The 24,402-nt window shown below is 35.7% G+C and overlaps 3 protein-coding genes, 1 long non-coding RNA gene and 2 pseudogenes across 5 annotated transcripts; 3 read left to right on the forward strand and 3 right to left on the reverse strand.

The window, feature by feature from the left end:
• Positions 1 to 5,428: 5,428 nt before the first annotated feature.
• On the reverse strand, positions 5,429 to 7,264 carry LOC104770914 (uncharacterized). Its single transcript, XR_015592214.1, has 3 exons — positions 6,880 to 7,264; positions 6,609 to 6,755; positions 5,429 to 5,662 (listed from the first exon to the last, which is right to left on the reverse strand). It is a non-coding gene; the product is annotated as an uncharacterized LOC104770914 (long non-coding RNA).
• Positions 7,265 to 7,309: 45 nt separating this feature from the next.
• LOC147919166 (uncharacterized) lies at positions 7,310 to 8,282 on the reverse strand (annotated as a pseudogene).
• A 433-nt stretch (positions 8,283 to 8,715) lies between these two features.
• LOC104770915 (UV-B-induced protein At3g17800, chloroplastic-like) lies at positions 8,716 to 10,742 on the forward strand (annotated as a pseudogene). Its single transcript, XR_015593976.1, has 2 exons — positions 8,716 to 9,149; positions 9,865 to 10,742. The product of XR_015593976.1 is annotated as a UV-B-induced protein At3g17800, chloroplastic-like (transcript).
• A 249-nt stretch (positions 10,743 to 10,991) lies between these two features.
• Positions 10,992 to 11,500, forward strand: LOC109131354 (putative defensin-like protein 221). Its single transcript, XM_019242238.2, has 2 exons — positions 10,992 to 11,109; positions 11,209 to 11,500. The coding sequence occupies exons 1-2, from the start codon at positions 11,061 to 11,063 to the stop codon at positions 11,433 to 11,435; spliced, it is 276 nt and encodes a 91-aa protein (XP_019097783.1). The 5' UTR covers positions 10,992 to 11,060; the 3' UTR covers positions 11,436 to 11,500.
• Positions 11,501 to 12,730: 1,230 nt separating this feature from the next.
• On the forward strand, positions 12,731 to 13,224 carry LOC109131355 (putative defensin-like protein 221). The gene is made up of 2 exons (XM_019242239.2): positions 12,731 to 12,817; positions 12,932 to 13,224. Exons 1-2 carry the CDS (start codon positions 12,769 to 12,771, stop codon positions 13,156 to 13,158), a joined length of 276 nt encoding a protein of 91 aa, XP_019097784.1. The 5' UTR covers positions 12,731 to 12,768; the 3' UTR covers positions 13,159 to 13,224.
• A 6,491-nt stretch (positions 13,225 to 19,715) lies between these two features.
• On the reverse strand, positions 19,716 to 23,876 carry LOC147919167 (uncharacterized). Its single transcript, XM_087504330.1, has 2 exons — positions 23,553 to 23,876; positions 19,716 to 23,222 (listed from the first exon to the last, which is right to left on the reverse strand). Exon 2 carries the CDS (start codon positions 23,215 to 23,217, stop codon positions 20,125 to 20,127), a length of 3,093 nt encoding a protein of 1,030 aa, XP_087360456.1. The 5' UTR covers positions 23,218 to 23,222; positions 23,553 to 23,876; the 3' UTR covers positions 19,716 to 20,124.
• Between the last annotated feature and the right edge of the window lie 526 nt (positions 23,877 to 24,402).

Below are 24,402 nucleotides of genomic sequence, written 5' to 3' on the forward strand. Positions count from 1 at the left end.
TTGGATTTTTAGGAACATTGTTAGGTTGCTGGTTTCATGTTTCCTGATGTTTGATTATTGGATTGTTGTTATGGATATTTGTTGGTTATTTTATTATTGGATATTTATGTATATTGCTATTTCCGCTGTTGTCTGTGGTTGTGGATAGGTGGCTAGTGGGTATGAGACCACTAGTTGTAGTTTATATTATATTTATGTTTATTATTTATTAAAAAAAAAAACGGGTCGGGTCGTTTCAACACTGTTTGTTTCTCTATTTTTAGAGTAGAATATAGAGTATCATTAGAGATGATTTTATTTCAAATATAAAGTTTGGAGTAAGATATAGAATACCAATGGAGATGTTCTAAGTCTTTATACTTATTTATCAAGCAAAAATATTTTAAAAATTTATAGCCTGACGAAAAGCCAAAAAATAATAATATAATTTTATAATACAAAGCTTGGTTTGCTATTAATACAAAGCTTAGTTTTTATAAAACTAAAATGTTTTTAAATGGTAAAATTATATATATATATATATATATTATGATTTCATTATTATACAAAAATATACAATATCTACTAGTTTTAAAAGAAACAAGATTACCCTTTTCATATATATATATATATATATATATATATATATACTTATATAATTAACAAAATTCTACAATGAATTATTAATAGGGTAAAACGTAATTATAAAGAGACCACAAAACTACCCATTCTAAAAAAAAACGATTCAATCTTAGAAAGAATAATTTTTCATAATTCAAGAAAGTATTTTTTTTTAATTATCAAATATATTATTATTTCTTATAACTTAAGGTTATCTCAATTACATAGTTACCCTATATGATCATTCTATGGTAAATGCCCTAAAATACCATCAAATTAGTTTTCCTTCCTAATATACCACACATTCCTTATTTTTCCATTAATACCATTAGTTACTAATTAGAAAGACAATTCTACCCTTGTAGGATAACTACAAATTGAACAAAGCTTTTACGTTTATCGATCATTCCATCTCCATCGTCGGAGAACGACATTGTTTTCGGCGAAATCTGGCAGCTCCGTCTAGCTACGACGTCGTCCCCGTCTTCCTCCAGCATAGTCAATTTCATATTACCTATGGCGCTGTCTTCCTCCAGCATCATCATCTCCATCTTCCTTTGACAGTGTCATTCTCTAGCATCGTCTTCATCTATCTTCCTCTGACATCATGATTGCTTTGTTAATTGAATCGATTCAATCTCAATTCTAATCGTATCTCAACAGAAATGTTATTTGCTTTTATAATTTTTTTTCTTCTCTCTCTTGAAGCTGGCGAATCATTGGGTTTGAAATTGGGAGATTATGAAACCATAACTCCTCAATCAGAGCAGAATTAGGCGATTATTCATGATTCGATGGGTATTGGATTCACAAAGGTTGGTGTATTCATATTGATTCAGGTGAAACAAATTGTTTGATCCGATTTGAGATTACCTATTTAATTGTATTTGTCTTGATTTTTATGTGTCTATATGGAGCTACAGAGACAAATTTACTCATAAGAAACATTATAAACATTTTTTTTGCCAAAAAATGGAAGCGTGTTCTTGTTGGACTTGCATTTTATGTTCTACTACCCCATCCTCCAATTTATGACTTTTAATGTTGTTTTAAGCTTATTCTAGCTCTGAAATTTCATGATTCGTGCTTTATATTTAGCAGCTTGACATGGATGTTGTAATTTACAGAATTGTAGGTGGATCTGGTGGAGAAGTGCACATGATGGGAAGAAGCTAAGCATTACATTTAATGATGAGAAGAATGATTGATGTTGATGGTACTTTTCTAATTAAAGAGAAAAATTCAAGGGAACGTTGTTGGTAGATACAACAGACGAAGATGATCACTTATATACTCGATAACCATAAGTTCTCAGGTTTAAAAAACAAAGTTAGGAAGACTTTCCTAAATATCAAGAACGTCTTCCTAAACATTATGTAATCCTTCATAATTTGAAGTTTTTAATCTGTCAATCTATTTTTTGCCTTAATGTATCATATATTGCTCCATTTTAATCTGTGGTAATGATTTGATTTTATGTTCTCCTAAACATTATAATGTCCTTCCTAATTTTGTGCTCAAAGTTGTTTGTGATATTGTGGAAGCTGATATAACTCAGCTGGTTATTCAGTTTCAAGATAAACTTGGTAATTTTGGTGCACATGGAATTGTTTAAGCTTTATAAAGTCATCCTGAATTTCAAGATAACTCATGATGTTAACCAAGGTCATCCTGAATTTTAAGATAATTGCTTAAGTTTTATATTAAAGTTGTCAACCAATACCCGAATAATAGGCTTTGGCTTACTGGTTACTTTCACACTTATAATTGATATGATGTCACGAGTTCGAGTCTTTTCGGTGCGTGTAATCCTACTCATTTTGTTTAGGATGACCATCCTGAATTTCATAAAACCCTTCCTAAATACTGTTAAGTCTTTCCTGAATTCAGGATACTAACCGAATAATAGAATTTGTCTTACTAGTCACTCTCACACTCATAAATGAATTGATGTCATGGGTTCGAGTCTTCTGGGTGCTTGTAATCCTACACTAATTTTTTTAGGATTGCCATCCTGAATTTCACAAAATCCTTCATAAATACTATTCAATCTCTCCTGAACTCAGAGTACATTTCTATATATATATATTTAGAAGTTGTTAACCAATATTCAAATTATATGCTTTGGCTTACTGGTAATTCTCAAACTCTTAAATGAAATGATGGCAAGGGCTCGAGTCTTCTAGGTATGTGTAATCCTACCCCTTTTGTTTTTTTAAAGATGACCGTCCTGAATTTCACAACACTCTTTCTAAATACTATTGCGTCTTTCCCGAATCTGTAGAAAACTACCAAATTATTTCACAAAACACACCCCTTACCAAGTATTTTCAACATTTAAATCTTAATGTGAAAACATATACCATATGATATTCCAATTATTCATTGTAACTGATTAAATCTACCATCTTAAAACAAAGAATCAACCTCTAACAGGTCCTAGGAAGAAATTCTTCATCCTCTCATACTCTGCGATCAAGAGGATGCTTTGCACTACTTTGATGCACTCTTAATTTAGAAATTGGTTTATCTTCATATCTGATCTAGGCTCCTCTCCTATATTGAAATGAAGCTCAAGGAGTCTTAAATATGTTGGGAAAGAATCACCCATAACCTACAATAGAAAAAAAATAGATCATGTCAGGAAAGTCATTCTAAATTATATAGACCCTTTCCTGAATTTTCAAATTTAGTAGAAATCCATAGCAACCAATCAAATTTTCAAAAACATTGAACTTTTCAACAAACAAGAAGCAACAAAACAAAGCTTAATGTATTAAAAACACTAAACTGAAACATTGAACCAAGTCAGCAAACAAAGCTTAATGTATAAAAAGATACTAAACTGAAATATAAGCAAATCCAAAATTTGTGAAGTTCTTCCTTTATTATCAAGTCAAACGTGACACAACCAAAAATAACAAGTCTAATTACGTATACTCATCAAAGAATTTTATGAAGTTCTTCATGTATTATCAAATCAATGTAAGTTTCTAGTACGCTTTACAAATGTTCAAGCATAAAATCTTCAAATAGATGAAAACAAATATGCAAACATGTGGAGAAAAGAAGACAGAATATAACATATATAAATCATAAACAATCTAATGTATTGTGCTTGTACACATGTGTAAAGCAAAGAAACATAGTTTATGGCACATAATGACAAAACAAGTAAAAGTGAAAGACTTAACCTAAGATTAAACTCACTCTTTTGGATAAGAAACTCAAAACTCAAACAATGAGAAACTATAGAGCGCAATCAAAAACTCAAAACAATGAAAAACTATGGAGCTGAATTAAAACTTAAACCAATGAGCTGACTTTGACTAACAAAACTTAAAACTCAAAATAATGGAACTGAATCAAAACAATGAACTGAATCAAAACTCGAAACAATGAGCAATGAGATCTTATGGAGATGGATCAAATTGGAGCTGAATCAACCTAATCGTGCATCTAATGGAGCTTAATCAAATGGAGATGTATCAATCTAATCGTTAATCTAATCTAAATTTATGAACAATATACTCTAAAATACAGTGAAATCAATGAATCAATCAAATATACTCAAATTGAAATTGAAACAATGAATCAATCAATAACTGATTCTAAGAAAATCAAATGGGGATCAACGAGGTGGATGAATGGAGAATTGGAACGGATCGTGGCTGCCAAACCATCAAGCAAAACATCCACACCAACAACAAATAGATACGAAGCTTACTTATAAACATCGATGACCAATGCCAAAGCTTTGTGTGGGGAAGACTGATCAAGGAAGAAGAAGAACCACAAATACAGACTGCAACGACAAGATACAACGGCAACAACGACAGCGAGGTGTATCAAATCTGTCGGTGAAGAAGCGAAATAGTGAGGGTTTTGAAAAATATGAGGGATATTTTTGTCAAATAGTTTAATGGAAAATGTTAGAAATGAAAATTGTTGGGTCTTGTGGTATTTTTGACCCAAAAACTTAGAATCATGGTATCCATGACAATTCCCCTTTTTTCATATCAGGTTTGTTATGCTAGACAATAATTGACCACACGTCTTTTTTTTTATTTAAAGACTAGAATCATATATTTTTCAAACAGAATTATTCAAGATATATTATTCTTGCATTTATCAATTCTTTTAGGTTCTTATGATTATTTAACTGTCCACTAATTTCAATTTTCAGAAAATAGCTCTTATCCAAAAGAAAATTAGCAAAGAAGTACAAAACATGCATGGTAAGAAACTAACTTGGTCAAAGAAAATTTTCAAGATATAAATATAAATAACTAAAGAAAAACTCATTCAAAATAGAAAATCCAAAATTTTAATAGCAAACAAGAGTATTTGAAATTATATCAGAAGATTTAGAAAATTAAGGATATCAATTAATTTCTGAATTTATAACCCATCTAATTTTTCCCCACTTTTTTTCCACTTTTGTTTGACATGTCATCTGATTTTTTCCCACTTTTGTCATTTAAATGGGTAATAAAAAAAGAAAATAAAAAATCGAGTGTAGGTGAGTTCTATTCTAGTATTTTATAATTATTGTAAATATGAAAAATATTTAAAAAAATAATAGAAGAATCTATTCTATACTATCAAAGATTGACCTTTAATATATCTGATGAATTAATAGTTATCATAAAAAAAATATTAAATTATAATAGGGCCTTAACATACATAGTTGTAAATGCATATAATTTATTAGAATTTAAGAAATTACTTTAAAAAAAACATAAATTGTAAAGAGGAGATTATTCTTAATATCATCTACGAAAATATCTAGTAACTAGTGTCATGGCCCGTGCGTTGCACGGCCTAATTAAAAATAGTGAATTTTAATTTTAAATTAACATTCCTTCACGGGTACAGGCAATTGTGATAGAATCATCGAAGTATAGAAAAATAATACAAACGTTCATGATTTTGCAAGAATTATACGTTACAGTAGCTTGGTGTCTTTTTTCATGGTTCCGCTTCTCTTCTTTATTCCTATATTCCATTTTGAATTTTCTTCAGACTCTCATCATTCTATATTCACTAAACCATAGTATACCTACTGAGAATAAATACGTTTAATTAGTATAGTTAAGATTAAGAACAATGATACATCAAGATTCAAAGAAAAAACGAATAAAAATAATGTATAGAGCAAGTTATGTATCTATATGTCTTGCTTTAATTTTCATTGGGAAAAATATAGAAAGACACATTGAGAAAGTGGAATCTAGGACAAAAAAGAGAAGCAGAACAAAGAAAAAAAAAACAGTAAGCTACATAGAAGAAGAGTATAAGCGGAAAAATATATAAAGAAACCAAGCTACAACTTCGAATGTGAATGAGCGGAAAATGCAAATCACTATGCCAAACAAAATAAATTTTGGAAATTTCACATCAACATATATATTGTAAAAAATGTAATAAATTTGGTATAATATATAGACAAACTCGATTTGCAATAAGTAAATGACTAACATTTGTTGTTGTTCTCCTACGTAAAAAAAAATAAAAACAAATAAAAATTCCTACCACTTACTCCTAAACAAACAAAGATTTCTGGATGGATTACTTGAAGGAAGGAAAAAAAACTGAAGTATTTAAGGATACATATTTCAGTCGCAATTATCATACAAACTGATAAGTGAAAGGAATTGTAGCTGTCATAGTAGAGTAGGAGACAATTTAAAACTTTCATTGGTGGAAAACTCTTGCTCTTATGATGGAGATTAACTGTAGCGTTAATCAATGCTAGAAAAAAAAAGATAGTAGTGTAAACTATATAATCTAGAATATACACTTGCAAATCCAAATGAAAAATCCATAATTCTGAAGACTAATAATAATTGCAAAACATAATTACATATTGTAAAGAAGAAGAGACGACATTAGTCATGCATGGCTAATTTGTCGAGCATCTGGTGTGCATAGAAAGTGTGAGAAAGTAAACGAAGTAAAACGTAACAAATCTGGAAAGCATAGCCAAAGATTTAACGATATCATACCGGCGTTTATGTGGGCCAAAGTCAGTTTGTTAGGATCCGTCAATTGAGAAGTTAACTTCACGCATCATTGATGAACCATCATCTTGGTGAAATCCCTCGCTGAAGTGTAAGCCTCACCTTTCATTGTTTTCAGTTTTCAGCATCGTCCTGACACAAACATTAGCATGAAATAAATTGATTAGACTAAACGGAAGGGAAGGAAAGGTTTCGTGCATATAAAATCAGAGACCCACTCATTTAAGTCATGCAGAGAGAGAGAAATAAAACAAACCAGAGAGATTTGAGTGGGTATTTGATTTGTTTACCACCAATCTTCGTCCAATGTCAGAATTGGTTAGAGAGGCTGAATAATTTTTCTTTTTCATTTCTCTGTAGTTTTGATGGCGGATTTAGAAGAAAGAATGGAGGATCTAATTAGGTTTTGAGAATCTAGAGAAGAAGATGTTAATGTATCTGTATTTACTTTTGATACAATGGATTATACAGATGAAGACTTCGTTTATGAAATTGGGAGAGAACTTGGTTGAGGGAAAGAACTTTGAGATCATGGGGGAACGGTTTCTAAGAAAGTGGTACTGGTTTTTTTCTTGGTTTTTTTTTGTAAGAATAATAGAGTACTTTGAAAGCAAAAGAGCAAAATTTGAGACTTTGCCAGATGTCAGAAAGAGAGAGTGGCAGTTAATTGAGAATTTACTTGTGACTTATAGAATAAGGATACCAAATAAGATAAAATACTATAAATAAATGACAATTTTTTTTTATTTTTTTTTAAGTAAAATAAGTTGGAAAAGAGATACTAAGGATATAATCATAAATAAACTTTCTTTTTATGATTAAAAGATGTTGGAAACATTCTAAGTTGCTTATTCCACTACTACCAATTCCACGTTATATATTGATCTTTTGAGATTCGTCATGAACTTACGATATTTTCTTTTGTTTCTGGCACGAAGTCTCCGAGCTTTTTCTTTGTTCGTCTCACTCTTGTAGTGATATAACACATGTGCAACAAATTTTTGAGAAGAATCAAACACACTATTGCACTTAGGACATGTATATGAACCATTTTTTTTATTTGATATACTATGTGTACGACCATCATACTCATCATTATCATCCTCATAATCAAAAATATTGATTGGTCTGAGAATTTTCTTCAAAGATCGAGTATCTTGAGGAACATGGTTACACTTTGATGATGAAGAAGACATATCAGAATAATGAGGATCAACAAAATCTTGGTTTGGATAAACGACTCTAATAGGTGTCGGATTTAAAATTTTACGCTGATTACCAAGAAAAGTTGGAGGAAGAAATACAGGAATCCAAATATTGGGTTTGGAATCCATAACAAGATTGATACAATCAGTTTCAGCTTGGACATTGTCAATTGGATTGGTAGCAAAGTATTTGGCACCATAAACAAAATCAGAGTTTCTCCTCTAATAGTTTACATATGAACTGTTAAATGAAAAAGAAGAAAAAGAGACACGTGAATTTTGAGAAGAGAAAAAAGGAGGAGGAGCAAATATATTTGCATGGTTCATACGACTAGATGTTGTGAACATATTTGGATTAGAGACATGTGAATTTTGAGAAGAAGAAAAATGAAGAGAAGTAAATAAATTTGCTTGGTTTATGCGATCAAATGTTATGAACATATTTGGATTGGAAGCCATTAGAACTTGAAATGTATGTTTCACCATCGGTTTGTGTATCCTTTTAAATAATTGAAGTAATTGAAAAGGTAAAAATAATTGAGATTTCTTAATTCAAAGTCAAATCTATTTTGTAATTTCAAATTTGGCGCATTATTTATGACTATTGAATAACTTATTTATCTGGTTATTTACTTTGTTGACTAATGACATATATAATCTAGTCAAATTTACCAAATCAGCAAGAACCAACCACACAAAGCAATAAATGAGATAAAAGCCCCATTTAATTTAAAGTTTTTTCTTTTGTCAAACAAGATTTTTTATTTATGACATCAGAATTAAAAGGTTTTCTATTTATGACATTAAAGGTAATGAACTTTAACAGTTAACACACAAAAAAACACAAAAAAATAAGTAAAGAAAAAGAAATGAACTTATAAAAGGTTTACCAATCCTTTACCTTATCCAAATCTGCTCCCACTAACTCTTCTTCTTCTTCTTCTTCAATCTCCACAATCCCAAAAATCTCTAAATCGCTTTCTCTGTTTCAATGGACACCTCTCTCTCCCACCATGGATCTCTCTCTTTTATCCCCTCGCGGCGCAACTCCGTTAGACGAAACCTCGGCGGCTGCGATTGCGTTGTTCTCCCTTCGCAGCGTAAGGTCCGTTATGATTCGTTGGTGGTGGTTACGGCTTCAGGAGCGGAACCCACCCTAGACGCGCCTCTGGTTCCATGCTCGGCTCAGGGGAGGTTTCTAAGCAGCGTGTTGGTGAAAAACGGCAGCTCTTTCATTTCGCCGTCGCTGATTTGCTTAAACAGCTCGCTGATGATAAGGAAGCTGCCTTAGTTCTGGTTGGGATGAAGCTTCTCTCCATAGGTTAGTTTTAACCTTCCTCCTTCCTTAATCACAATTACAATTACTTGTTGCCACTGTGGAATCGCTTAGTTATAGGAAACAAAGCTGTAGATATTGAATAATCCTGAAATAATTTTGATTCATTAATTTTAGTCGTTGATCTTGAAATTATGCTAATCAGTTTACAAGTGTTTGTTACCACTATGGAATTGCCTAATTGTAGGAATGTTTGATTCTTTGAGAAATTTTTTATTCTTTGATTGTAGTCATTGATCCAGAAATTGATGCTAATCAATGGTTACAACTAAAACTTACCACTATGGAATCGTCTAATTGTAGGAGTCGGACAAAACTCTCTGTAGAAATGCATATTTCTTTGATTGTAGTAGTTAATTTTGTAGAAGAGTGGATTACTGAATGTTAAATCACGATTGCACATATATTTCTGGTTAAGTTTCTATCATATGATTTTGGAAAATTCCTGCTTTGGTTGATTTGATGTCTCAGTTAGTTTATGATTTGGCATTTTTATGTAAAAGGATACCGCAATTTGAGTTCATTATTTTGCCAAGATTTGTAGAATAGGACACCTTCTTTGGTTTTAGTCATTAATCCTGCAGAAAAATGAATGGTTGAATGTAGAATCATGATTCCATGTTTCAGTTGTTTTCATTTTCAGTTTGTATTTTGGGTTTTTGTGGATGTTGATACCTTATTTGATTCCGTGGTTTATCAGAAGGATAACTCAACTTAAGGAGATTGATTGCCAAACTGCGATTGAAGAAATAATGTATATGTTAATCTTATACAAATTCTCAGAGATAAGAGTGCTTCTTGTTCCAAAGCTTCCCAGTTGTATCTACAATGGAAGACTCGAGATCTCGCCTTCAAAAGACTGGGAACTTGAGTCAATCCATAGCTTTGACGTCCTTGAACTCATCAAAGAACACAGTAACGCAGTCATCAATTTAAGAGTGAGTTCGAGTTTGACTAACAATTACGCAACAACGGAGACAGATAAGAATCATTTCAGTAGAGTATACACAGCTTCGGTCTTGTATGGGTACTTCCTGAAATCCTCTTCCCTAAGGCACCAACTCGAATGCTCACTATCACAAAACCATGGGAATTTCACCAAGCAACTGCGACATTACATTTCTGAGTTTGATCCCAAGATATTGCAGAGATGCAGAAAGCCAAGGTCGCACGAAGCAAAAAGCCTGATAGAGAAGCAGTGCTTAGCTCTTTTCGGTCCTGAGGGAAGCAGCAAAGAGAGCATAGTGACATCGTCATCTAGCCTGAAGAGGCTGCTTCTTGAGGCTGTGGCATTTGGTACGTTTCTATGGGACACAGAGGAGTATGTAGATGACGCTTTTAAGCTTAAGGAGAATGAGAATGCAGAAGAAGAAGATAATAGCAGTGTCTGAATCAGTTTGCGTAAAAGAAAATCTTTGAATATTTTTTTGGTGGACATTGCATATATATATATAGAGAGTGAGAGAGAAACTAAAGGTTTCTATAGTGTCATGATGGCTATATGAAATTAATTTTGTCTATAGCTTGCGTAATTATGTATGTAGTTTATAATGAATGAGTAATAGACTAATTTGTCCATGTCTTCAGAGGAATAGAAAAGAAAACAGTGCAAATTTTTTTAATATTTATGTATATAAAATGAATATAGTAATTATATACTATATTTTACTTCAAACTTTAATAGAAAAACTGTAAATTAAAGTTTATCGTTTCTTGTACTATCATTTATAAGAACATATGTTTGATAAAACATTAACTACTATGTAACATAAGTAAAGGCACGTATAAAATGTGCTATATCTTGCTTTTAAAACATCACAACCAAAACTCAAGTCGTTTAGCAAACAAAGTCCTTTTATTTTATTTTTGGGTTAAAATATTGAGATTCTACAGAAAATGAAGACAACATTTTTCTTTCTAGTTCTTGCAGTTCTTGTTTCATCATGTAAGTTTATTCTCTTGAAATAAAACATATATACCATGTTTTATAGTCGAGAATAATATATTAACTTAATAATTTCATTTTCTTTTGAATTAATTATAGGTGTATTAAATATTATGGCACAATCTATTTTGGAAGAAAAAACTCCCCTTCCCATTCCTCCACTAAGCTCTGATATTGATCCAACTGACGAACATGTTGGACACTCTCCTGATGACATGAAAATTCTTTTTTGCCAACAATGTGCATATCACTGTGTTGAAAAAAAGAAAAATATATTTAGTTGTGACAATTCAATTTGTCGCTGTACCTTTGAAGACATTTTGTAAGATATTCTATTTGTAGAATAATCTAGAAAATAAATGAAAATAATAATAATGTACTATTCTCTTTATTTCCTGGTTTTATTTTTCATTTCCCCTTATAACCCAAATGTTATGTATACATGCATTTGCATATTGCATGAATCTCTTTTTTTGGTAGGTTAATTACTGAATCTATTAAATGAGTTAGCTAAACTAAAAAACTATAATGATATAAAAACATATATAATAGGGGGAAACAAATGTATAATGGATTAATGGTAGCAAAACTAATTAGTATTTTGAAATATGTAGATATTCTTTGATCTACATAAAATATAGTACTATATTTTATAAAAGTATTTTTTTAGGGGAAGTGTCTTTAGTCAAATGGTTACAGCACCACCTCTGCGACCGATCCCACTGGAGTTCGACTCCACTAAGTCGTGTTACCCCGCGTAGTAGGGATTGGCTATGAATCGGGCCTTGTCGATTCAATGATGACAAAAAAAAATATTTTTTTAGTCTCAGATGATAATATATTGACCCCATGGATCATTTTGAAGGATCCACATATTTTTTAATCCAATTCAATATTTAGTCAGACTCAAATTCGCTTGTATATCCAGTTTTTACTCTCTCAAAATATTCTTTGAACCAAACTGAAATGTCAATTCTGTTTATTGTGATTTTTTTTCCATTCAATTTTTTAATTAAATTGAGGAGGGTTACATTCTTTTTTTTTTTTTTTTGACAACTAGGAGGGTTACATTCTTAAGAAAAAAATCATTTAATATTACCAAATGCAAATTTGCAATTAATAAAACAATAAACTAAATCAACCAGTACACAAACATATTTATGTAATTATGTCTATTTGAATACATAAATGTTTTAATATTAACTATTGCATTCAAAACCACAGATAAGAAAAAAACAGTTACACAAATACATTTATATAAAATTTTTAAATGAAAATAATAATAAATTGAGATGCCAAGTGCGTTATAAAGGAAAAAATAGAACATTACCTTTATTATAATATTTAGGATTATTAATCTATAGTATTATATTATAATCTAAATTTATATATATATATATATAGCTTCCTCATTATCACCTGAAGTAATAAATTCACTATTGAACATTGTTGTATTTAAAACTTTAAAACAAAAAGTGCAAATTAAATTTTATAGTTTCTTTAACTATTAGTTTTATTTATAATAAAATACGTTTGATAAAACGTTAATTAGTAACTACTATGTAACATAAGTAAATGCACATATAAATGTGCTACTATCTCATCACAACCAAAACTCAATACGATTAGTAAACAAAATCCTTTAAATTTCTATAGAAAATGAAGACAACTTTTTTCTTCTTAACTCTTGCAGTTCTTGTTGCATCATGTAAGTTATTAGTTTTAATTATTACATATATATATATATACATATATACCATGCTTTATAGTCGAGAATAAAATTTTAACTTAATAATTTCATTTTCCTTTGAATTACTTATAGGTGTATCAAATATTATGGCACAATCTATTTTGGAAGAAAAAACTCCATTTTCCATTCCTCCACTAAGCTCTGATATTGATCCAACAGATGAACATGTTGGACACTCTCCTGATGACATGAAAATTCTTTTTTGCCAACAATGTGCATATCATTGTATTGAGAAAATGAAAAATGTATTTAGTTGTGACAATTCAATTTGTCGATGTACTTTTGAAGACCTTTTGTAAGATATTCTATTTGTAGAATAATCTAGAAAATAAATAAAATAATAATAATGTACTAAATTTATATAATTTCCTGGTTTTACTTTTAATTTTTCTACTTATTTCAATCCAAATGTTATATATACACATGCAAATGATGAGATTGAAAACTGATAAGATGGAAAAACCTTATCAAAGGATAGTAACAGAAATAGAGATGTGAAGCAGAAGAAAGATAGATTAAGGTGAAGATCAGAGAAAATAAGAGAGAAGAATAGAAACGATGAGGAAGAAGATGATAAACATTCTTTGTTGATTAATTCGGTAATCGTTCACAAAGCAAGAGATGTTTCTTAAATACAAATTCTAAGGCTTAATGAGCCAAACACAATAGCAGCCCAATAACAAAATAGACGAAGCCCATTAATCTTTATTTATTTTGTATTTATCATTACTCCCCGTTTGAAGGACCACCATGTCCTCATGGTAGAAGGAATTTATACTCTAGAAAAGTGAGCTGTGTTTTGTTTGCTCCAGCAGGACCTGCACCTGCAATCTTTGTCATACTAGCAGCTAACACAACACTCTCCATAAATTTCACCTCAGATTGTTTCCACCTTGATGATGTGGTGATTGAAGAAATCTTTTCCTTAAGAGAATTTGGCTCTAATTGAAGATTGATGAAGACTAACCTTTTAACACCATCTTCTAAAGAATCATCAGTAAATTTGCTGATACACTCCTTGACCACTTCAGAATAAGTTTGGATAAATAATTTGTAATCCTCAATGCTTTGATCGCCAAAACCAAAGAACCTTGGAACGCTCTTGGGCACTTCTGCGTTTAGCAGCTGACTCTCACCACAATAAAACAGATTATGTTCCAGACCATCAAAGGTCTTTTCGCCCATAACCTTTCTCGCCCCGTTTGATGATGCTTTGGAGATGACTGCACCTGCTAAATGTGACCTGCTCGAGAAGATCTCGACAAACAATTCTGGTGGCCTTGGCGAGTGAGAAACTTCCTGAGTGAAGATTGCCCACTTGCGTAAAGCCTGATATGGTTTCTATACTCTCCAAGTATGTTCCTATGAGCATGTGGTACGACCAATCCTTTAATGAAGAAAACAGACTCTCCTCTGTATGATTATCTTCCAGCCCCGTTTCGTTGTTGGCACAATCCCACTCTTGAACGTCAACTTCATTGAATCCACTAATAGCCACACTCACCCCTTTTAAAGCTATTTTGTCCTCAAGATAGTAAACAATCCTTCCCAATATGCTTCCATGCTCATCTTCACTTTTCATCTTCACCCTTCTAGTACTTAGCTTCAGCTTTTCATCCTTTTCACAAAGAGTGATCTATTCCTGGTTGTTAAAGAAGGAGAAGGTGTGTTCCTGCCAGTTAACACAAGTCTCTCCCAGTTTGGATAGCCAAGTGTAACCCAAAACCAATTCCACCTCAGTCCTTGTTAAGTCTAGTGTGAGAAATTCTTCAGTGATTTCAGCTCCTTGAAGTAACAAGTGCTTTCAGAACCTTCTTGGGAAGCCCACTGAAAGATGACAAAACCCTGGCAAGTGCTTTCACTCATGATGAGCTGACCGTGTCCCAAATAAACTGACCTGGGTTTTGTCATCCTCTTGGGAAGCTTAAGTCGAACAGCTAACTCTTATGAAATATAATTCTGTGTCGCTCCAGAGTCAATCTCTACCAACACTCTCTGACCTGAGATAGAGCCCCAAAACTTTAGAGTCTTACTCTTGGGCTAGAGGTTGTTCACGAGGAATAATTTCCTTGTCACTTGGCCTCACTATTCTCTTCATCACCTCTTAGCTCGTTTCCAAACACAGGTGAATCCTCTTGTAACATGGTGAGACTCATTAACTCCGCATTTTCACCAAAATAAGCTGGAACCTGTGCATTTGTCATGTTATGGGTGTCATGTAAGATAGCCTTCGTTCCCGTGTCTCCGCTCATCTCCTCAAGCCAAACAGCAAGTTCCATTGCTCTTGGGTTGCAAATTTCTGACCTCCATCTGCAATGGTTGAGCCAACACATGCTTTTCTTGAATAGTCATTGCCCTCTCTATGCTTAGCTTCAAATTTTTCTGCAGTAACTAGCCACAGAACCTTCTTGTAGCATTCTGAGTATAATGAACGGCTTATAAAGCTCGGTCTCGGTGGCTCCTTGTGTTGTTCCTTAAGCATCCACTTAAATTATTTCTAGCTTGTAGGTGAATAATTTTTCCATAAGCCCTTGATCCTGATACGATTTTCCCCTAGGATTGGACTCTGTTGAAGGCTGATAAACGAGTGACAGGTGATGTGGATGGAATGTGATGATGAACGGAAGGTTTTGGGTGATGATGTGTGAAGATCGAAGGAAGAAAACAATGGTTTGATGGAGATAGATGTTTAGGTGGTTGTATGGAACGAAACAAGTGAAGAGTTTCTATGTCACAAAGTGTTTAGAAACCCAGAATTCAAGAACGCATTCAAGAAATCAAATTGAGGAAGAAAGATCAACAATTCGTGTTACAACATCATTCTTCGCTAAAGAACAAAGGAGGCGTGGCTGTGGGTTTTATAATTAACCCTAGGCTCGACACTCCAAACAGCAGGAAGTTAAAAATAAAACAACAAAACGTTTTAAGGAAATAAGAAAACAGCAAAACGTCTAAGTGACCTGTAGTAGTACAGAAGTCACTTGAACTAGTACAGAAGTACATTATTCCCCATTGGTAATGACTTCTAGATAACTCGACGTAGTGATCCATTTGCCTCATTAAAAACCATGCTGAGAAAACCCATTGGGACAAAACTCAGCTATGGGAAAAAGAGTACAAACTTCTCACCTAAGTTACCTAGTCATCATTACCGGGTGAAGTCTTCAGGTTGGATATGTTGAAGACTTGGATCCTTGGTAGGTTGAATAACCCATCACCATGAGTGCATGAGCTTTCTTGGCCCTCTCCTTAGCTCTTGAACGAGTGATCCTTCCCACCACCTCCGGTTGCTCTGCCGCCTCTGGCTCCTTGCTTGCCACGATCATATCATCCTCCCCCTCTTCAAAAGGATTTGTCCTCAAATCGGAATCTGCATAGTAAGAGAGCAAGTCAGAAACATTGACTGTTGATGATATGGTATACTTACCTTGAAGATCAGTCTGATATGTGTTGTCATTGATCCTCCTTATGACTTCCCTGAAAAACAAGTTAGCTACAATAACAGCATCACCCGTCTTGTGACTTGTAATGACGTGAGCCATCTTCCTAAACCTGTCAACCACAACAAAAATAGAATCTCTACCATTTCTGGTTCGAGGTAAGCCAAGAACAAAATGCATAGAAATTTGAGTCCAAGGTTGAGAAGGATTCGGTAGAGGAATGTACAAGCCGTGTGGCTGTACCTTACCCCTTCGCCATTTTTGCAGATATGGCACCTAGAACAAACCTTCTCAACGTCTTTCTGCATTTGAGGCCAATAGAAGTGTTCTTGCAGTCCAAGTAGAGTCTTTGACATTCCGAAATGTCCAGCTAGTCCTCCCTCCGTGAGCTTCTCTGATCAGCATCTCTCTCATGATCCTCTTGGTATGCACAATCTATCATTAAAGAACAGATACCCATCCTGCCTATAGTAGTTTTCAAAAGCAAACTTATGGCATTTGCCATAGCTCTCAGCAAAATCGATGTCAGTCTCATAAAGTCCTACTAGCTTAGAAGACAAAGTAGAAATGAGAGTGTACCTCCTGGATAATGCATCTGTGACTACATTATCCTTACCTGCACTTGGACTGAGGTTCTCTTTAATGTGTCCCTTGCTCATCAGCTCTTCTACTTGCTTCTGAAGCTCTTTTGTTTCTACTGGATTGGTTCTGTAAGCTGGTCTGTTCGACAGAGCTGAAAACTGGTACCAATTCGATCTGATGCTTTATCCACATAGTGGCGGCAAACCTGGAGATATCTCTTCTGGAAACTCATTCTTGTACTCCTCTTTAATCTCTATGATTTCGCGTGGAAGCTCTTCTGCTGGCTTAGTGCTGGTGAGTGTTTCTTTATACTCAAACATGAATGGTGGTCATCTATGGATCACAAAGATTGTTGAACTCGCTGTGGTTGATGTACAGGCTGTGAGACACTTTCTCTGTATCCTTGCGGTTCATGTGTAGCTGGTCCTTGTAGATTTTGCTGGGTGTAAGTGGTAGAAGAGTGACCTGGCGTCCTTTGAACTCAAATGACTGCTTGTTGGAGTAGCCATCTTGAAACACTCTTCTGTCGAACTGCCATGGTCTTTCCAACAGAATATGACTTGAGTTCATCGGAATCACATCACATAACAGCTCATCCTCATACTTCCCAATCGCTAGTTTCACATCACTTGCTGCGTGACTGTCAAAGCTCCCTTGTTGTTCAACCATTGTAGCTGATAAGGCCTTGGATGTGAAGTGGTTTTGAGATTAAGCTTCTGTACCATCTCTTCACTAGCTGCATTAGTACAGCTACCACCATCTACGATCAAGTGCAGACCTTGTCTTGAAACCATACACCTGGTGTGAAATAGGTTCTCACGCTGACCTCTATCATCCTGGATGCATCTGAACACTTAAAGCTTTGCGTGCTACTAACATCTCTCCCATGACTGCTGGTTCACCTTCTTCACATAGTTCAGACTCTGATTCACTCTCTGAACTGTCTACTGGCACAATCTCTCCTCCTTCTTGAAGAAGAAACAGCTTCTTGTTTGGACAGTCTCTGGAATAATGCCCCATTCCTTGGCATTTGAAACAACTAATATGACTTGTAGAGGTACTACTCTTGGGCTTGAAATCGATCTTAACCTCCTCTTTGACTGTGGCTGTCACGGGTTTGCTGTCCTTGGTGAAGGCGGGTTTATTGAATTCTCTCGGCTTTGACATGTCAGGCGTAAACGTAGACCTCACTCCCTTTCTCTTAATCTGCGATTCAATCAACTCTGCCTTATGTACCATTTCTTTCACATCTTCATAGTTCTGCAGCTCTATCTTGTCTTGAATCTCTCTGTTCAAACCTCCAAGAAACCTAGACATAACCATGTCTTCACTTTCCCTTAGGACAGCCCTGATCATAAGCGTTCTCCAGCTCTTGATAGTAGTCTCTAACAGACTTAGTGCCCTTGAATGAGACGCCTAAGCTTGTTAAGAATCTCCCTCTGATAGTGTGTAGGCACAAACTTCTTTCTCATCTGTGTGACTAGTTGTTCCCATGTAGTGATAGCAGGCTCTCTCTGTCGATGTCTAGTAAGCCCCAACTGCTCCCACCACAACAAAGCATAGCCATTGAATTCGAATATGGCTATCTTCACCTTGTTCAGCTCATAAGTACCTTGAACCTGAAAGTTAGATTCCATCTTCCTCTCCCAGTCTAGATAAGTCTCTGGATCATTGGTACCATGAAAAGAAGGATACTGAATCTTGAGATGTTTCAGCTGCTGCCTCAAAGGATCATATCCCTGTCATGATCTCTGTTTCGGTTTCTCCTCATTGTCTCTTGACTATGATCTGAAACTTCTTCTTCTTCGGAATATTCTCTATCTGACACAATATATACTCGATGCCCAGCTACTTGTTCAACTCGTCGTGGATGCATGTGATCTCTGCCAGTTCTGCGATGCTCTCTTTCTGTTCCTTGAGTGTTTCTCCTCTGACTGAAACAAGTCTCTCTTCCCCCAATAGGTGACTTAACTGTCTTGATCCGTGTGTGTATGGAAGAGATTCCCATGTGTGCCTTTCCTTTAGCTAAACGGTGGGCTTCATTAGGACTAGGCGGGTCTGAAGAACTCTGATCTGAAGTGCTAGATGCTTGAGCTATGTCTTTGAGCTGCTTCTCTAACTTGTTACTGAGCTGCTCCATCTGTTGCTGAAACTGAGTGGTCATTGTTTTGTTTGCTTCTGCTATTCGCTTGGACAAGACTTGGTTCAAAGCTTCCATAGCTTCTGGAGAAAGCTCCATTGTACCTGCAGATTAAAGAAGGATCTTGCAGTAAAATGTTCCTTGAATGAGAAAAACGAAAATAAAACTCTAAGACTCGAAATTCTAATATCGAACAAGACTACAAGAAAAAAAATCGAACAATACCAAACCCTACTATAAGCTAAGACAAACTCGAAATAACTAAACCCTAATTGCAGTCTAATTTTGAAACAACACAAAACTAACTCCTAAACTCAAACAAATCAGCAAGAACTAAACCCTATTCGATCTAGACACAAACGAACAACAAAAAAACAAAACCCTAAAACTAGACAAACGAAATTAAGCAAAAACACAAGAGATTAGGGTTCTTAGAATCACTTAGCCTTGGCACAGAGTTGGGCTCTGATACCACATGATACGATTTCCCCTAGGATTGGACTCTGTTGAAGGCTGATAAACGAGTGACAGGTGATGTGGATGGAATGTGATGATGAACGGAAGGTTTTGGGTGATGATGTGTGAAGATCGAAGGAAGAAAACAAAGGTTTGATGGAGATAGATGTTTAGGTGGGTTGTATGGAACGAAACAAGTGAAGAGTTTCTATGTCACAAAGTGTTTAGAAACCCAGAATTCAAGAACGCATTCAAGAAATCAAATTGAGGAAGAAAGATCAACAATTCGTGTTACAACATCATTCTTCGCTAAAGAACAAAGGAGGCGTGGCTGTGGGTTTTATAATTAACCCTAGGCTCGACACTCCAAACAGCAGGAAGTTAAAAATAAAACAACAAAACGTTTTAAGGAAATAAGAAAACAGCAAAACGTCTAAGTGACCTGTAGTAGTACAGAAGTCACTTGAACTAGTACAGAAGTACATTTATTCCCCATTGGTAATGACTTCTAGATAACTCGACGTAGTGATCCATTTGCCTCATTAAAAACCATGCTGAGAAAACCCATTGGGACAAAACTCAGCTATGGGAAAAAGAGTACAAACTTCTCACCTAAGTTACCTAGTCATCATTACCGGGTGAAGTCTTCAGGTTGGATATGTTGAAGACTTGGATCCTTGGTAGGTTGAATGACCCGTCACCATGAGTGCATGAGCTTTCTTGGCCCTCTCCTTAGCTCTTGAACGAGTGATCCTTCCCACCACCTCCGGTTGCTCTGCCACCTCTGGCTCCTTGCTTGCCACGATCATATCATCCTCCCCCTCTTCAAAAGGATTTGTCCTCAAATCGGAATCTGCATAGTAAGAGAGCAAGTCAGAAACATTGACTGTTGATGATATGGTATACTTACCTTGAAGATCAGTCTGATATGTGTTGTCATTGATCCTCCTTATGACTTCCCTGAAAAACAAGTTAGCTACAATAACAGCATCACCCGTCTTGTGACTTGTAATGACGTGAGCCATCTTCCTAAACCTGTCAACCACAACAAAAATAGAATCTCTACCATTTCTGGTTCGAGGTAAGCCAAGAACAAAATGCATAGAAATTTGAGTCCAAGGTTGAGAAGGATTCGGTAGAGGAATGTACAAGCCGTGTGGCTGTACCTTACCCTTCGCCATTTTGCAGATATGGCACCTAGAACAAACCTTCTCAACGTCTTTCTGCATTTGAGGCCAATAGAAGTGTTCTTGCAGTCCAAGTAGAGTCTTTGACATTCCGAAATGTCCAGCTAGTCCTCCTCCGTGAGCTTCTCTGATCAGCATCTCTCTCATGGATCCTCTTGGTATGCACAATCTATCATTAAAGAACAGATACCCATCCTGCCTATAGTAGTTTTCAAAAGCAAACTTATGGCATTTGCCATAGCTCTCAGCAAAATCGATGTCAGTCTCATAAAGTCCTACTAGCTTAGAAGACAAAGTAGAAATGAGAGTGTACCTCCTGGATAATGCATCTGTGACTACATTATCCTTACCTGCACTTGGACTGAGGTTCTCTTTAATGTGTCCCTTGCTCATCAGCTCTTCTACTTGCTTCTGAAGCTCTTTTGTTTCTACTGGATTGGTTCTGTAAGCTGGTCTGTTCGACAGAGCTGAAACTGGTACCAATTCGATCTGATGCTTTATCCCACATAGTGGCGGCAAACCTGGAGATATCTCTTCTGGAAACTCATTCTTGTACTCCTCTTTAATCTCTATGATTTCGCGTGGAAGCTCTTCTGCTGGCTTAGTGCTGGTGAGTGTTTCTTTATACTCAAACATGAATGTGGTCATCTCTGGATCAAAAAGATTGTTGAACTCGCTGTGGTTGATGTACAGGCTGTGAGACACTTTCTCTGTATCCTTGCGGTTCATGTGTAGCTGGTCCTTGTAGATTTTGCTGGGTGTAAGTGGTAGAAGAGTGACCTGGCGTCCTTTGAACTCAAATGACTGCTTGTTGGTGTAGCCATCTTGAAACACTCTTCTGTCGAACTGCCATGGTCTTTCCAACAGAATATGACTTGACTTCATCGGAATCACATCACATAACAGCTCATCCTCATACTTCCCAATCGCTAGTTTCACCATCACTTGCTGCGTGACTGTCAAAGCTCCCTTGTTGTTCAACCATTGTAGCTGATAAGGCCTTGGATGTGAAGTGGTTTTGAGATTAAGCTTCTGTACCATCTCTTCACTAGCTGCATTAGTACAGCTACCACCATCTACGATCAAGGTGCAGACCTTGTCTTGAACCATACACCTGGTGTGAAATAGGTTCTCACGCTGACCTCTATCATCTGGATGCATCTGAACACTTAAAGCTTTGCGTGCTACTAACATCTCTCCCATGACTGCTGGTTCACCTTCTTCACAGAGTTCAGACTCTGATTCACTCTCTGAACTGTCTACTGGCACAATCTCTCCTCCTTCTTGAAGAAGAAACAGCTTCTTGTTTGGACAGTCTCTGGAATAATGCCCCATTCCTTGGCATTTGAAACAACTAATATGACTTGTAGAGGTACTACTCTTGGGCTTGAAATCGATCTTAACCTCCTCTTTGACTGTGGCTGTCACGGGTTTGCTGTCCTTGGTGAAGGCGGGTTTACTGAATTCTCTCGGCTTGGACATGTCAGGCGTAAACGTAGACCTCACTCCCTTTCTCTTAATCTGCGATTCAATCAACTCTGCCTTATGTACCATTTCTTTCACATCTTCATAGTTCTGCAGCTCTATCTTGTCTTGAATCTCTCTGTTCAAACCTCCAAGAAACCTAGACATAACCATGTCTTCACTTTCCCTTAGGACAGCCCTGATCATAAGCGTTTCCAGCTCTTGATAGTAGTCTCTAACAGACTTAGTGCCTTGAATGAGACGCCTAAGCTTGTTAAGAATCTCCCTCTGATAGTGTGTAGGCACAAACTTCTTTCTCATCTGTGTGACATGTTGTTCCCATGTAGTGATAGCAGGCTCTCTCTGTCGATGTCTAGTAAGCCCCAACTGCTCCCACCACAACAAAGCATAGCCATTGAATTCGAATATGGCTATCTTCACCTTGTTCAGCTCATAAGTACCTTGAACCTGAAAGTTAGATTCCATCTTCCTCTCCCAGTCTAGATAAGTCTCTGGATCATTGGTACCATGAAAAGAAGGATACTGAATCTTGAGATGTTTCAGCTGCTGCCTCAAAGGATCATAATCCCTGTCATGATCTCTGTTTCGGTTTCTCCTCATTGTCTCTTGACTATGATCTGAAACTTCTTCTTCTTCGGAATATTCTCTATCTGACACAATATATACTCGATGCCCAGCTACTTGTTCAACTCGTCGTGGATGCATGTGATCTATGCCAGTTCTGCGATGCTCTCTTTCTGTTCCTTGAGTGTTTCTCCTCTGATTGAAACAAGTCTCTCTTCCCCCAATAGGTGACTTAACTGTCTTGATCCGTGTGTGTTTGGAAGAGATTCCCATGTGTGCCTTTCCTTTAGCTAAACGGTGGGCTTCATTAGGACTAGGCGGGTCTGAAGAACTCTGATCTGAAGTGCTAGATGCTTGAGCTATGTCTTTGAGCTGCTTCTCTAACTTGTTACTGAGCTGCTCCATCTGTTGCTGAAACTGAGTGGTCATTGTTTTGTTTGCTTCTGCTATTCGCTTGGACAAGACTTGGTTCAAAGCTTCCATAGCTTCTGGAGAAAGCTCCATTGTACCTGCAGATTAAAGAAGGATCTTGCAGTAAAATGTTCCTTGAATGAGAAAAACGAAAATAAAACTCTAAGACTCGAAATTCTAATATCGAACAAGACTACAAGAAAAAAATCGAACAATACCAAACCCTATAGCTAACAAACTCGAAATAACTAAACCCTAATTGCAGTCTAATTTCGAAACAACACAAAACTAACTCCTAAACTCAAACAAATCAGCAAGAACTAAACCCTATTCGATCTAGACACAAACGAACAACCAAAAAACAAAACCCTAAAACTAGACAAACGAAATTAAGCAAAAACACAAGAGATTAGGGTTCTTAGAATCACTTAGCCTTGGCACAGAGTTGGCTCTGATACCACATGATACGATTTCCCCTAGGATTGGACTCTGTTGAAGGCTGATAAACGAGTGACAGGTGATGTGGATGGAATGTGATGATGAACGGAAGGTTTTGGGTGATGATGTGTGAAGATCGAAGGAAAAAAACAATGGTTTGATGGAGATAGATGTTTAGGTGGTTGTATGGAACGAAACAAGTGAAGAGTTTCTATGTCACAAAGTGTTTAGAAACCCAGAATTCAAGAACGCATTCAAGAAATCAAATTGAGGAAGAAAGATCAACAATTCGTGTTACAACATCATTCTTCACTAAAGAACAAAGGAGGCGTGGCTGTGGGTTTTATAATTAACCCTAGGCTCGACACTCCAAACAGCAGGAAGTTAAAAATAAAACAACAAAACGTTTTAAGGAAATAAGAAAACAGCAAAACGTCTAAGTGACCTGTAGTAGTACAGAAGTCACTTGAACTAGTACAGAAGTACATTATTCTCCATTGGTAATGACTTCTAGATAACTCGACGTAGTGATCCATTTGCCTCATTAAAAACCATGCTGAGAAAACCCATTGGGACAAAACTCAGCTATGGGAAAAAGAGTACAAACTTCTCACATAAGTTACCTAGTCATCATTACCGGGTGAAGTCTTCAGGTTGGATATGTTGAAGACTTGGATCCTTGGTAGGTTGAATGACCCGTCACCATGAGTGCATGAGCTTCCTTGGCCCTCTCCTTAGCTCTTGAACGAGTGATCCTTCCCACCACCTCTGGTTGCTCTGCCGCCTCTGGCTCCTTGCTTGCCACGATCATATCAGATCCACTGTCATGTTTCTCCTTCT

Source organism: Camelina sativa, chromosome 20, assembly GCF_030686135.1.
Source record: "Camelina sativa cultivar CO46 ecotype springtype chromosome 20, ASM3068613v1".
NCBI lineage: Eukaryota > Viridiplantae > Streptophyta > Magnoliopsida > Brassicales > Brassicaceae > Camelina > Camelina sativa.

What these genes read in the sequence shown, in the direction of transcription:
- LOC109131355 (XM_019242239.2), top strand. Translation starts at nt 12,769, where the DNA reads ATGAAGACAACTTTTTTCTTCTTAACTCTTGCAGTTCTTGTTGCATCA. An exon ending in TGCAGTTCTTGTTGCATCAT is followed by an intron (nt 12,818 to 12,931) that starts GTAAGTTATTAG and finishes AATTACTTATAG; the next exon opens with GTGTATCAAATATTATGGCA.
- LOC109131354 (XM_019242238.2), top strand. Translation starts at nt 11,061, where the DNA reads ATGAAGACAACATTTTTCTTTCTAGTTCTTGCAGTTCTTGTTTCATCA. An exon ending in TGCAGTTCTTGTTTCATCAT is followed by an intron (nt 11,110 to 11,208) that starts GTAAGTTTATTC and finishes AATTAATTATAG; the next exon opens with GTGTATTAAATATTATGGCA.
- LOC147919167 (XM_087504330.1), bottom strand. Translation starts at nt 23,217, where the DNA reads ATGGAGCTTTCTCCAGAAGCTATGGAAGCTTTGAACCAAGTCTTGTCC.